Source organism: Salmo trutta, chromosome 30 (genome assembly GCF_901001165.1).
Source record: "Salmo trutta chromosome 30, fSalTru1.1, whole genome shotgun sequence".
NCBI lineage: Eukaryota > Metazoa > Chordata > Actinopteri > Salmoniformes > Salmonidae > Salmo > Salmo trutta.
Window position 1 is genome coordinate 37474304 of NC_042986.1, and position 13561 is coordinate 37487864.

The 13561-nt window shown below is 44.3% G+C and overlaps 1 protein-coding gene and 1 long non-coding RNA gene across 3 annotated transcripts in view; both read right to left on the reverse strand.

Annotated features, from left to right (window-relative positions):
• LOC115168614 (kelch domain-containing protein 8B) overlaps positions 1 to 13153 on the reverse strand; it is a 147526-nt gene extending 134373 nt beyond the window's left edge. For both annotated transcript variants that reach the window (XR_003870710.1, XM_029724065.1), the window contains exon 1: positions 10958 to 13153. Coding sequence is in view for 1 of the 2 variants with exons in the window: in XM_029724065.1 (XP_029579925.1) it covers positions 10958 to 11348 (391 nt within the window). In the remaining variant the exon portion in view is untranslated. The remainder of the gene's footprint in view (positions 1 to 10957) is intronic.
• Positions 2324 to 10947, reverse strand: LOC115168630 (uncharacterized). Its single transcript, XR_003870716.1, has 2 exons — positions 10668 to 10947; positions 2324 to 3627 (listed from the first exon to the last, which is right to left on the reverse strand). It is a non-coding gene; the product is annotated as an uncharacterized LOC115168630 (long non-coding RNA).
• Positions 13154 to 13561: the final 408 nt, after the last annotated feature.

The window sequence follows — 13561 nt, forward strand, 5'->3', positions numbered from 1 at the left end:
ATCCATGTAATATAGTCTACACCATCACAATAAATCCATGTAATATAGTCTACACCTTCACAATAAATCCATGTAATATAGTCTACCTACACCATCACAATAAATCCATGTAATATAGTCTACCTACACCATCACAATAAATCCATGTAATATAGTCTATACCTTCACAATAAATCCATGTAATATAGCCAACACCATCACAATAAATCCATGTAATATAGTCTACACCTTCACAATAAATCCATGTAATATAGTCTACCTACACCATCACAATAAATCCATGTAATATAGTCTATACCTTCACAATAAATCCATGATTTATTTTAAACAGGTCTAAGGAAACATGATATGAAGAAAACGTAGTTTATTTCAGAAGAACAGAATAGCATACTCTGAGTTATCATGTCAGGCCCTGTTCTGGCTGTGGGCTACACTAGTTCATTTAGCAGACAGGATTTGCTTAGAATTTCATGGCATTATTTTATATTGTTTTATAGTATGAAGAATACAATTGAACACAGCTGAATAAAATAGAAAGGATCATTTCTCCAAAGGATTTGAGGGAGTGAGCACATGCGGCTATTCTGTGTTGAGTGGATAACAAAAAAACAGGTCCTCCTATATGCTTCATTTAGTTATTTATGCAATTATTTTTGCAACTTTAGTTGTGATACAAATGTTGGGCTGTATGTTAAGATTTTTTTATATATTCAAAGGCTGCATGATGAGACTAATGATGATTTGAAAAAAGTCTCATGAAAGGCATGAGCTCTGCTTAGTTTTTTTGTGCAGGCTGTACACACCTCATCAGTCTCTCATTCACAATTTGACAAGCGCTTGATAATGACTCAAATTTCCTGGCTGCATCCCCTTTGTGTGGACGTAATTCACCCCAGAAAAATCCATGGCTTTTGCGGCCAAGGACCCTTGTGCCCTTGGGCTGAAAATGATACTTATAATTCCCTTCTCCTGGCTGCGTGCCAAAGCACCTCTCTCTCACATGGCTCTCTGTCACGTGATCGGGTGTTTCTCACAGGCTACAAGTGAAGATAGACACATCCGGGACGCAACTGCATGAGTCCCTATCCAATTCCGAGGCAGATATTGAAGATATTGGAAGAACTGTCCACATTTACTTTTCGTCAGCCAACAAGATGAGCAGGCCTAACGATCAGCAAAAGCACTAGCCTATGTCAATCTACTATCCCCCACAGTGAAAAAGTTGACCTATTCTATTCTGTGTGAGAAATAAATATTGCAAACACTGTCTGGGACAGTTGTGGGATGAAATAGATCCCAAATTAACATTTTGATAAACTATTAGGCTATTTCTTCACATTATAAGCGCAGGAATGCACACACGGCAGTAAGATATAAGCGTGAATGTTCCATTAGCAGGAAAAACACCATTCTCAAAAGTGACCACAGATGTGATTATGCATGTATTGCTTTTATTATAAAGGTGAATTTTTAAGGTGAAAATGATCTTCCCCAAACTTGAAACTCACACGCTGCGTATGTATTCCATTTAGACTCTACGCCCGTTGTAAAGTGGATTAATGTGCTTCATTTTAAGAAGTTATTTGGCCACTTCAGTTGTGATACAAACCTTTTCAAAACATATAGGCCTATGGCCTAGGCTACATGAGGTGTGTGACTATGATTTCAAAAAGTTGCAAAAAAAAAGCGATGTTTGCCTTAAGCTGGGCATCATTTAAAAGGTGATAAATAAAGTAATAAATAAAGTTGGCCAAGCCTATAGCTGTTCTCATGTAATTACATAGCCTATAGAAATGTTGCGCAACATGAGCTCATTGGCTCTCATGAAGTGTTTGATTAGATTCTCGAACACATTTCCATTGATGTCAGAGTGATTAGAGGGACAATAGAGTGCTGAGTAGCAGGCAGTTTGGTAGGCTACTAATGACCAGCAGCAGCATCAGAGCCTGGAGAAGCCTCATTACCGTGACTAAACGGACATGTGGAATATGACAGCCATCATGGCACCTGACCGCCGGTGTGGCGGTAATACGGTCACCGTAACAGGCCTAGTCCACATGTATCTACCATATATGATTCAAAAGTTACCTACGATTTACTCTGAGAATTTAGTACGTTTAGAGTGAATAGAACGTCCTCACATGATCAACAAGAAGTCACTGGCAGAACGGAGCTAACTTAGAACGTCAACTGACAAGCTAACTAGTGGCTGCAGGTTTGTGAGTGAAAACATGGGCTTTTTCTAAATGAAATTCACTGAATACAAAACTAAATATATATTTATTTCCAAAGATAAAAGACTGAATTTGAAATGTATTGTGTATTTCTGCATCTTTCCCTTTAAATCGCCTTAGAAATGGTTGCTCTCAACGTAGATTGATGGCGGTTATAGGCAATGAAAGCCAAGGATCTGGAGGGGAAATGACAAATGTATCAAGCTGACTTTGATTGGTCCAACCAGTGGAAAACACCTCCAAATGGTACCACCTTACAACAGCAAATATGGAAGAGATACAACCAAGAGCGGCCCAGTCTAAACTAGCAACGGTCACGGCAAATTAACGCTCTTATTTCATCGACACTGTCAAGTACAAGTATATTAAGGTTTTAATATTGCAGAGAACAATCCAATGTTTCATTATATGTCATTTATAATGACAGAGCAAAGAAAACAACGTTTTGACATTCATTTCGTAGCACCCTCTTGAATTGCCCCGTTTTTCTCTACATTGTACAGCAGTGAGTGAACGACCTAAAATATATATACAAATGATTTGATGAAACATTGAATTTGGCTTTTACTGCTATAGCCCATAGAAACACATTAAATAACACATAAATAAATGGCAAATCATAAAGTCTGTGTGATGCAGAGAACCTTGAGAAGCCAGTTTTAGCACCCATAAAAGTCATGAAAGATAGATTTATGGTATAAATGTACACCCTAGAGATTTCTTATATCTCTCAGATATAGGTCAGACACTTCAAAACCTTGTTCCTTGGGATTTATTTTATGGTTTATTCAAGACAACAAACTTTTTGCCACAACTCCTTTATGATTCTTTCTACAGCAGCAGAACCCCAGTCCCTCTAGGATTTCGCTGGTATCTTTTGTGATATTGGCAGATAAAAATGCTTGATTTTGCTGCAGCAATTCTGACATTTTTTCATGGCAATATGCAATGATTTTGTTCCAAATTGGTCATGAAAATGCGCTGACGAGGCAAAAAGTTTGTTGACGTATGTTCTTGATTGAAACATATTATGTTGTAAATCTGTGGTGGATGGTTGAAATTGTGAGCCCTATTTTTGTGGTGATGGATCCGTTTTATGCGATAACATTGCAATGATTTTATGAGGAAAAACTGTGGCGATTGGTCAAATTTACAAGCCCTCGCATAATATGCAGAAAATTGTTGATTATGCAACAAAAAAAGTTGCATTCGCAGAATCGTGGAATCCAGGAGGGATAATAACCTTCAAACTCTTCACTGCATTCCTCCACTGCATTCCTCCACTGCATTCCTCCACTGCATTCCTCCACTGCATTCCTCCACTGCATTCCTCCACTGCATTCCTCCACTGCATTCCTTCATTGTTCCACTCTAACCAGGGACTGACTTAGACCTGGGACAGGTGCAATGTGCGCAATTAATTATCAGGTAGAACAGAAAAACAGCAGGTTTTGGACCTCCAACAACACTATCACTTTATATGTAATTGAAATGTACTGTGAAACAAAAATATTCTACTGCACATGAAAAAAATGACTTTTTCGTGTGCCTGTCACAATGTTCCAATAAGCAATATGTATCTATTTCACAATAATGTGTGATACTGGGTTAGGACCTGGTAGGTTAAGAGTTACCCATGGACTATAACATCCTCACTCCTAGAACTCCTGGCCTGACTCTTGCCTTCCAATAGTTTAGTTATGGCATTACACACACATACATTATGAACACACGACAGAATCCTGTCAGTCAGCAACATTGATGAGTATTATGTGTGCATAAGGTGTGGATGAGTCAGCACGAGACAGTATAAATGTCTCAGTGACACTGTGCTGTGCTGTGCTGTGCTGGTGCCCTTAAGAAAATAGCTTGACCTCACCTAGTGAAATACCCAGAGGAAGCGAGCGGGTCTGGGGGGGAAACCTGCATGGTTAGGTTTCCACTAGTTGTTAAATAGACTGGCTTCTTGTCAGAAAACAGTAGCTAGTGTAAAGTGAAGGTATACTTCAGCTACGATCTTAAACTGCATATGAGAATGTAATGTTCTATTACCGACTGGACATTATTCTATTAGGCTCTGATTTTAGATAATGGTAATTCATATCCCTAGATAAAGGAATAGCAGGCTGTGTAAGTCACTGTGAATGTGGAGGTTAAACTATGTGATACTGTTAGCTTGGCACTCCTTCCCACCCCTGACGATACAGTATCCCTGCCTCATGCTAAGGTTAAGGCTGTCTAGTCCACAGTGCAGAGGCGCAGCACAGGCATCCAAACCCCCCCACCCCTCCTCTCTCCTGGGTGAAGGAAACTTCCCATCCGGAAAGGGAAATTAGCTTGAGAAGCTGCAGTGCAAAGCATCAGCCACACACACACACACACACACACACACACACACACACACACACACACACACACACACACACACACACACACACACACACACACACACACACACACACACACACACACACACACACACACACAAACACACACAACACAACACAACACAACACACACTCCCTCTTAAGATACTTAGCTAGCAAACTTTCTCTTTGTGGTGGGTTTATTGACTCTACTCCCTCCCTGAGCATCACATCAGCCACAGTAAAGCCCTGGGGATTCTACCATAATATAAGTAGCTTTGCTGGGAGTGTGAGTGTGTGTCAGGATAGGGCAGCCAGCCCCTACAGACAAGATAAAGAGTGAGACTTCACTGTCTGGAATCTCTGACTTTGTATTTCATTCAATCTAACCTAATCTAAAGACAGCATTATTTAATTGCCAAAGTCATGTGATTTTACACGTTTTTTAGGCACAGTGGATGAGCTTTCAGAAGATATGCAACAAATACTTAAATCGCATGGGCATGCTGTACTGTGTCTCCCAGAATAGCAGGATTTATGCTTCAGCAGCATAAATGGACATTTTTCCTATGAAGGTCTGGTGTACAGACAGATTATTACACATGGGAGGAGAAGCGGCGGGGAAAGGGAGGAGGAAACAGTACTGGGATAGAGAGGAGGAAACAGTACTGGGATAGAGAGGAGGAAACAGTACTGGGTTAGAGAGGAGGAAACACTACTGGGATAGAGAGGAGGAAACACTACTGGGATAGAGAGGAGGAAACACTACTGGGATAGAGAGGAGGAAACACTACTGGGATAGAGAGGAGGAAACACTACTGGGATAGAGAGGAGGAAACACTACTGGGATAGAGAGGAGGAAACACTACTGGGATAGAGAGGAGGAAACACTACTGGGATAGAGAGGAGGAAACACTACTGGGATAGAGAGGAGAAACACTACTGGGATAGAGAGGAGGAAACACTACTGGGATAGAGAGGAGGAAACACTACTGGGATAGAGAGGAGGAAACACTACTGGGATAGAGAGGAGGAAACACTACTGGGATAGAGAGGAGGAAACACTACTGGGATAGAGAGGAGGAAACACTACTGGGATAGAGAGGAGGAAACACTACTGGGATAGAGAGGAGGAAACACTACTGGGATAGAGAGGAGGAAACACTACTGGGATAGAGAGGAGGAAACACTACTGGGATAGAGAGGAGGAAACACTACTGGGATAGAGAGGAGGAAACACTACTGGGTATAGAGAGGAGGGAAACACTACTGGGATAGAGAGGAGGAAACACTACTGGGATAGAGAGGAGGAAACACTACTGGGATAGAGAGGAGGAAACACTACTGGGATAGAGAGGAGGAAACACTACTGGGATAGAGAGGAGGAAACACTACTGGGATAGAGAGGAGGAAACACTACTGGGATAGAGAGGAGGAAACACTACTGGGATAGAGAGGAGGAAACACTACTGGGATAGAGAGGAGGAAACACTACTGGGATAGAGAGGAGGAAACACTACTGGGATAGAGAGGAGGAAACACTACTGGGATAGAGAGGAGGAAACACTACTGGGATAGAGAGGAGGAAACACTACTGGGATAGGGACAATGAGCTCCGATGCGAACCTAAACTGGCTGAATTCCTGCTGCAGGCACACAGACAATTCTGAAAGCCCCAAAACCCCCCCCGTGTGTAATGCTTTCCTATTCAGTCAGGTTCACTGCTCCCCATGGTCAATCAAAAACACTGACACTCACAGCAAGATCACAGGGGAGGGTGGGGGGGGGTTGCTCAGCAAGGTCACAGGAGGGGGGGGGGGGTCGCACAGCAAGATCACAGGGGGGGGGTCACTCAGCAAGGTCACAGGGGAGGGTGGGGGGGGTCACTCAGCAAGATCACAGGAGCGAGGGGGGGTCACTCAGCAAGATCACAGGGGAGGTGGGGGCGGTCACTCAGCAAGATCACAGGGGAGAGGGGGGGTCGCACAGCAAGATCACAGGGGAGGGTGGGGGGGGTCACTCAGCAAGATCACAGGGGAGGGTGGGGGGGGGTCACTCAGCAAGATCACAGGGGAGAGGGGGGGTCGCACAGCAAGATCACAGGAGCGAGGGGGGGTCACTCAGCAAGATCACAGGGGAGGTGGGGGCGGTCACTCAGCAAGATCACAGGGGAGAGGGGGGGTCGCACAGCAAGATCACAGGGGAGGGTGGGGGGGTCACTCAGCAAGATCACAGGGGAGGGTGGGGGGGGGTCACTCAGCAAGATCACAGGGGAGAGGGGGGGGTCACTCAGCAAGATCACAGGGGAGAGGGGGGTCGCACAGCAAGATCACAGGGGAGGGGGGGGTTACTCAGCAAGATCACAGGGGAGAGGGGGGTCGCACAGCAAGATCACAGGGGAGAGGGAGGGGGTCACTCAGCAAGATCACAGGGGAGGGGGGGTTACTCAGCAAGATCACAGGGGAGGGTGGGGGGGTCACTCAGCAAGATCACAGGGTCATTCCACAATAGCCCTCACTGAGAGGACGAGACTACATCATCCTTAAATAATCTTTCCTGCAAATTCAGCCATAAATACATCAGTGAAGACATCAACCTACACAGTGGCGGACTTACTATTAGGCAGAAGAGACAATTGCCTCAGGCCTCACATCATCAAACCCCCCCCCTCCCCACACATCAAGATAAATTAGACTTTTTGAAGACCAAAGGAGTCTGCTTCAGTTGTCTGACAGCTGGACAAATGAACAAAGGCTTTGGTCAGAGGTTTACGTCTCGACAGTGTACGCTCAAGCATCCTACCATAATGCACATCTCCAAAGAGGCCTCACTTGGTTTCATTCATGTGTGTGTGTGTGTGTGTGTGTGCTTTAGACACATTGTAGAGTCCATGCCCCGATGAATTGATGCTGTTCTGAGGGCAAAAGCGGTGCAACTCAATATTAGGAAGGTATTCCTAATGTTTTACATACTCAGTGTATATGACTGTATTTGCATGCATATAAGTATGCCTTAAAAATCCTGCTGTGCTTATTAAAAATGTAGTTATGAGATAGTGTTTTCAGACTGAAAGATAAAAAGACCTTCAAAACATTAATTCATTACAATCTTTTTTTGTATTCATGTGTGTCCCAGGGGACATTGCCACAGCGGCTTCATGTCCTGCAGTGTCTGTCTGTCTGCCATCCGACAGACTGGAGGGTGGCCAACAACACAGGGCCAACAACACAGTTCTCTGTCTAAGAGAAACCACGCCATTCTCTATCTCACTTATTTGGGTGTTGTTGTTATTCACATAACAGTGGCACCGTAAAGGAGCTGCAGAACACATAGAAAACAAGCCATCAAGACAATATGTTCAGATCGACCCAAACTTAAATGATGTGTTCAGATTGACCCAAAAAAACAGCCTATCAGCATATCATACAAAGTGTTTGAGACCCTACCTGCTCAGAAATGTTTTAGCATAATAAATTCTCTAGCTAGCAAGAACCAAAGCTTGGTGCCACCAAACGAGGACATAACAGACTATTTAAGCGAGCCAAGTGCTTTGCAGTAATTGCCAGAGGAAGTTCTAAAACATGGTGAAAATATAACCTGGGGAGATGACAGCACTGTGAAACTGCTTTTTAATCAGGCTAGTAGCAGGCCGGCCAATAGGGAAGGCATGACACTTCATCAAAAGACTACAGCCAGTGTTTTGGAATAATCTTAGAAATGAAGCTCATATTAAGTAGAAAGGAAAGGCAACAAAAAAAACTTAAGCCCAGGGCCGGTTCCAGCCATAAGCAACATAAGCGGTCGCTTAGGGCCCTCAGCTGCTAGAGAGCCCCCCCGACCAACAATAAATAAATAAGAATAATAAACATTTTAGGAACTCAGTCGGGATCTCAACTAAGGAGAGTATAAAGAGTAGAATAAACCAGGTGCCATTTCAACATGTGTTTGTGCTTCAGCAGTATTTTTCTTGTTACGTCAGTCACTCAATGGTAGTTAGTCTAGCCAGGTATCTAAGCTTGTAGTCATGGCCGAATACTGCACGGGGACATGCCCAGAGGCCCTGACCTCCAGGGGGCCTCCATTGATTTTGTTAGTCATTCTCACTCAGATATCATATTGACATGGCATAAATCATGACAAAATGTGTAGAATTGCAGGAAATTAGCTTTAAAATAACAATTTATCTCCACTCCATGTCAAAATGTGTAGAATAACAGGAAGAGAGTAGAAAAGGGCCTAACCCCAGTCTTCAGTGTACACCGTAGCTGATGCAGCACCAGCTATAAGTAGAGCCATGTTTTTTTGCACAATCACGTGACACAGCAAGATTTTATCCTGTATTTTAAGCCTTTTCCAGAAATGAGAATTACATCAAACATGAAAGCGATTGTCTGAGGATGGTGCTGGACCATCTGACATAAAAAGATAAGGGGACAAGTTTGATGAAAAAAGCTTTAAATAAAGATTCAAATCCAGGCATGTCACATGATTGCGCAAAACAAATCCCTAGCTATGCGTTCCTTTCACAAAGCCCTGACAGCAACAGAAGAGGAGGCAGTCACAGGTTGGCACGGCGACGCAACCACTGTCACTCTAAATACAATGCTGTTGTAACTTCTGCTCCCTGGGCGGCTCTTCGCCCCCAACACACACACACAATCTTGCTGACTCACATCTAAAAACAAACTTACACCCAGTTGTTGCCAAGCAACAGCAATGCTCGCTTGAAAATAAATCAAGAGAAAAAAACTGAGGAAGGTGAGAGGAGGGGGGGGGGGGGTGATACAGCTGTGTATTGTGAAATGATATTCTGGAGGGTCGAGGGAGGGGCTGGTCTCAAGAGCCCACAGCCAATCATCTGCCAGAGAGAGAGAGCCATCAGGAAGCATCAGTGGGAGAAGCTGAGATGTTGGGAAGCTTAGAGCACAGGTCAGAGCCTCAGTTTCGCTTATTATTACACATCATACAGTCCACACAGCACAGCACACACACATATACACACAACATTACATCACTTTCAGGCATTATTGCTCTGACACACAGTAAGATGTAACACTGAGACGCTAACATAGAGAACAACACTATTAGACACTAGTGAAGTGGGTGTTTTAACTTGCTCTTTTAACCACACCTGGGTTCTGTATTGGATTATTAGTTATTTCAAATACTTATTTTTTGTGTATTGTAATATTCTTAAATAATGTGGCCCAAATCAACTACTTCTATTGGAAATATTTAAAAGTATATAAATAGCATAATATTTGAAAGTATTTTCAAATACTTATTTCAAATACTATTTTCAACAATGCAGTTATCAATAACAATGTAATACAAAACTAAAAAAGTTTGAAAAACAAAAATACACAAGATATAAAAATAATAAAAGACCAGGATATAGTGCATCACGGGCAACAAATGAAACAGCATCTAACGTCTGTGGAGAGGGACGAAGGACCGTGTTTAAACAACGTTTCACTCTCTTTCCTACCCAGGGATACTTCTGAAAACCCAAGGCTTACAGTATTAGTATGTTCAGACAGCTGTGTAGAAACAAACTGAAACAGAAAACCAAATGAAAACAACACTTTATAGAGTCACTAACTAACTGCTGTTTTCTATCACCAGTATGTCACTCAGTACTATGACCATGAAAGGTCATTGTACTGCAGCCGTCTGCTAAGTAGTGTACTCAGTATCTCAGAATGGCAGCTGATCATGTACGTAAACAGAGAGCAACAGGAAAACTGCAGAGAAACACTCAAAGCTAAACAGCCATATATCTTCTCTCTCTCTCCAGGGGCTATTCAAACTGTATAACATTCATCACCTGAGAACTATCAGGCCTCGGGGAGATCTAAAAAAAGCTTTTTGTATATCCAGTATGGTTACTTCATCAGGATGAGGCAATCTTCCAAGCCCAACTACAGCTTGAGATAACTGAAGCTCTTGACTATGAAAAACAGTCTTAAAAGATCTTAGTGACTACTCTAGTAAATTAGAAATTAACAGAAATCTGCTCTTGAGAAAGCTTAAAGGGATACTGTGAGATTCTGGAAATTCTACATACCCAGGGTTAGATGAACTCGTGGATACCATTTGTATGTCTCCGCATGCAGTATGAAGCAAGTTAGAAGTTATTACGCAAGCCAATGCTAACTAGCGTTAGCGCAATGACTGGAAGTCTACAGATACGGTAGCATCGAGCAGTATCTCTTTAACAATGCTGTGGAGAGTTTTTTTCCAGTACTGAAGAGAATTCCTTATCCTATTTGTTAAGTGGGGGTTTTAGGCTCTCAATCTGATATTGTATTATCCTGTTGCAGCAGTCGTACAGTACCGTATGAGGTGGACTCTTACCTTTCTCTATAGAGGTGATGCCCATGGAGGGCTGTCCCAGGCTGGCCCTCCTCTCCCACTTGCCCTCGTCAGGGTTGTAGACCTCCACGGAGGACAGGGGGCTCTGCTGGAGGTCCATGCCCCCCATCACCATCACCTGACCCCCAAGGGCCACCGCCGACGCCCCCGCCCGAGCTGTAGGGAGCGGAGGAAGCTGGGTCCATGTCTGGCTCTCTATGTCCAGCACCTCAGCAGTGTCTAAAGGCAGGCCTGTTTCACTGCATCCTCCCAGAACATAGAGCAGGCCACCGTGGAACACAGGGGTGCAGTAGACCCTGCATGAGGACATGGGGGGGAACACCTCCCAGTACAGGGACTTGACAGAGCTCACTGCCATCTCAAGTACAGGCATCTCTCCTGAGGCTGGCAGTGGTGGTGGGTCATTACAACACGGAGGGGGTGGGGGGGTGGGGGGAAACGGACAAACAAAAACAACAAAGAGAGAAGCAGGGACACTGCGGAACAGCCTCCTTTCTTGCTGCGCTGCTACATGATGCCCTGTCTAAAACGAGAGAGGGAGTGTGACAGAGAGAGAGGGGGGGGGGGGGGAACTACCTCAGCAATCTGCCAGATGCCTCCACTCCACTCTACCAAATGTTTTATTCATTTATTACTGATGTCTTAGTGCAGGAGACCATCTGCCCTTTCTTTCCCTGTATTCACTCCATCCAAGGGCCTTTCTTTCCCTGTATTCACTCCATCCAAGGGCCTTTATCTTGGTAAAAAGAATCACTGCAGTTGATTGGTGTGTGCTACTCTCCAGGGAGGAATATGTTTTGTGAAGGCTTCCTGTGGCGAACACACTTAAAAGGTGTGCCTGGCTTTATGCGTAAACCCTGTGAAATGTTATTGTCAAGTGGGAGATTGAGCTAGATCATAAAACCGGGGAGTAAAATGAACCTGTGATCACGTTCTCAGCCAAAGGCAATTATCATGGGCTAAGCTACTATATGAATCGGGTGAAGAGGGTAATGACGAAAAGAAGAAAAACCAAACAAAGTCTTTAAATGAAAACTCTGAGTATAATGGGAACAAGGTCTCGGGGTCGGACAGAATCTTTCTAATCAGACCAAAATGCTAAATCCCAGAAGGCAGCTGTCAACGGTCGACTGGGGCTGAGGAGTACCGTCTGTCCCACTTGGACACAGTGAGGCTCCCACAGAGATACCTGGCCTGTGTAGAGGAAAAAAACAGCCAGGCCTCTGACCCTGTGGAAGATTCAGCCGTGGACAGCCAGCACTGTGACATTTACAGTCAGGGCCAGGCCAGGAGGTCCAGGGGGGAGGTAGAGATCTGGAACAGTACGACCCACACACCAGCAGCACGACCCACTCCAAAGGTCACTGTTTCCTCTGGGACTTTCAGGGATTGGATCGCACCGACAGAAAGTGTCATTGGCACGCAAGCATTGTTAATTATTTACAAGGAGAGAGCACGTGACAGGAATGGGTGTTGTGGAAGGAGAGGAAAATAAAAGGTATAGGGAAGAGAAGTGAGAAAAGAGGGAGATACAGGTGAAAATAAAAAGATAGAAGGGGGGAAAGAACAGACAGGGAAAGACAGGTATGGGTAGATGTAGAGAGATCCTTAGAGACACGCTGGTGCCAGGCTACCAGAGTCTGAGTCCGTCTGAAACAGCTATGATGAGGATGCAGGGAGTAGTTTGTCGACCCAGAGAGAGAGGACGCACAGATATCTCCTCAGAGATCACCTGGTGTGTTTACAGAATGAGGAGGCTCTGTCAGAGGAAACCCCCGTCTGCTTCTACACAGCCTTCACAGGTGTATCACAGATATCTCCTCAGAGATCACCTGGTGTGTTTACAGAATGAGGAGGCTCTGTCAGAGGAAACCCCCGTCTGCTTCTACACAGCCTTCACAGGTGTATCACAGATATCTCCTCAGAGATCACCTGGTGTGTTTACAGAATGAGGAGGCTCTGTCAGAGGAAACCCCCGTCTGCTTCTACACAGCCTTCACAGGTGTATCACAGATATCTCCTCAGAGATCACCTGGTGTGTTTACAGAATGAGGAGGCTCTGTCAGAGGAAACCCCGTCTGCTTCTACACAGCCTTCACAGGTGTATCACAGATATCTCCTCAGAGATCACCTGGTGTGTTTACAGAATGAGGAGGCTCTATCAAAGGAAACCCCCGTCTGCTTCTACACAGCCTTCACAGGTGTATCACAGATATCTCCTCAGAGATCACCTAGTGTGTTTACAGAATGAGGAGGCTCTATCAGAGGAAACCCCCGTCTGCTTCTACACAGCCTTCACAGGTGTATCACAGATATCTCCTCAGAGATCACCTAGTGTGTTTACAGAATGAGGAGGCTCTATCAGAGGAAACCCCCGTCTGCTTCTACACAGCCTTCACAGGTGTATCACAGATATCTCCTCAGAGATCACCTGGTGTGTTTACAGAATGAGGAGGCTCTATCAGAGGAAACCCCCGTCTGCTTCTACACAGCCTTCACAGGTGCATCTTCCTCTTTAGGCTTCGTGTGTATCCACCTCGGACACACTCTGAACACTCCGGAACTCTGGGCCTTGTTAAATTACAA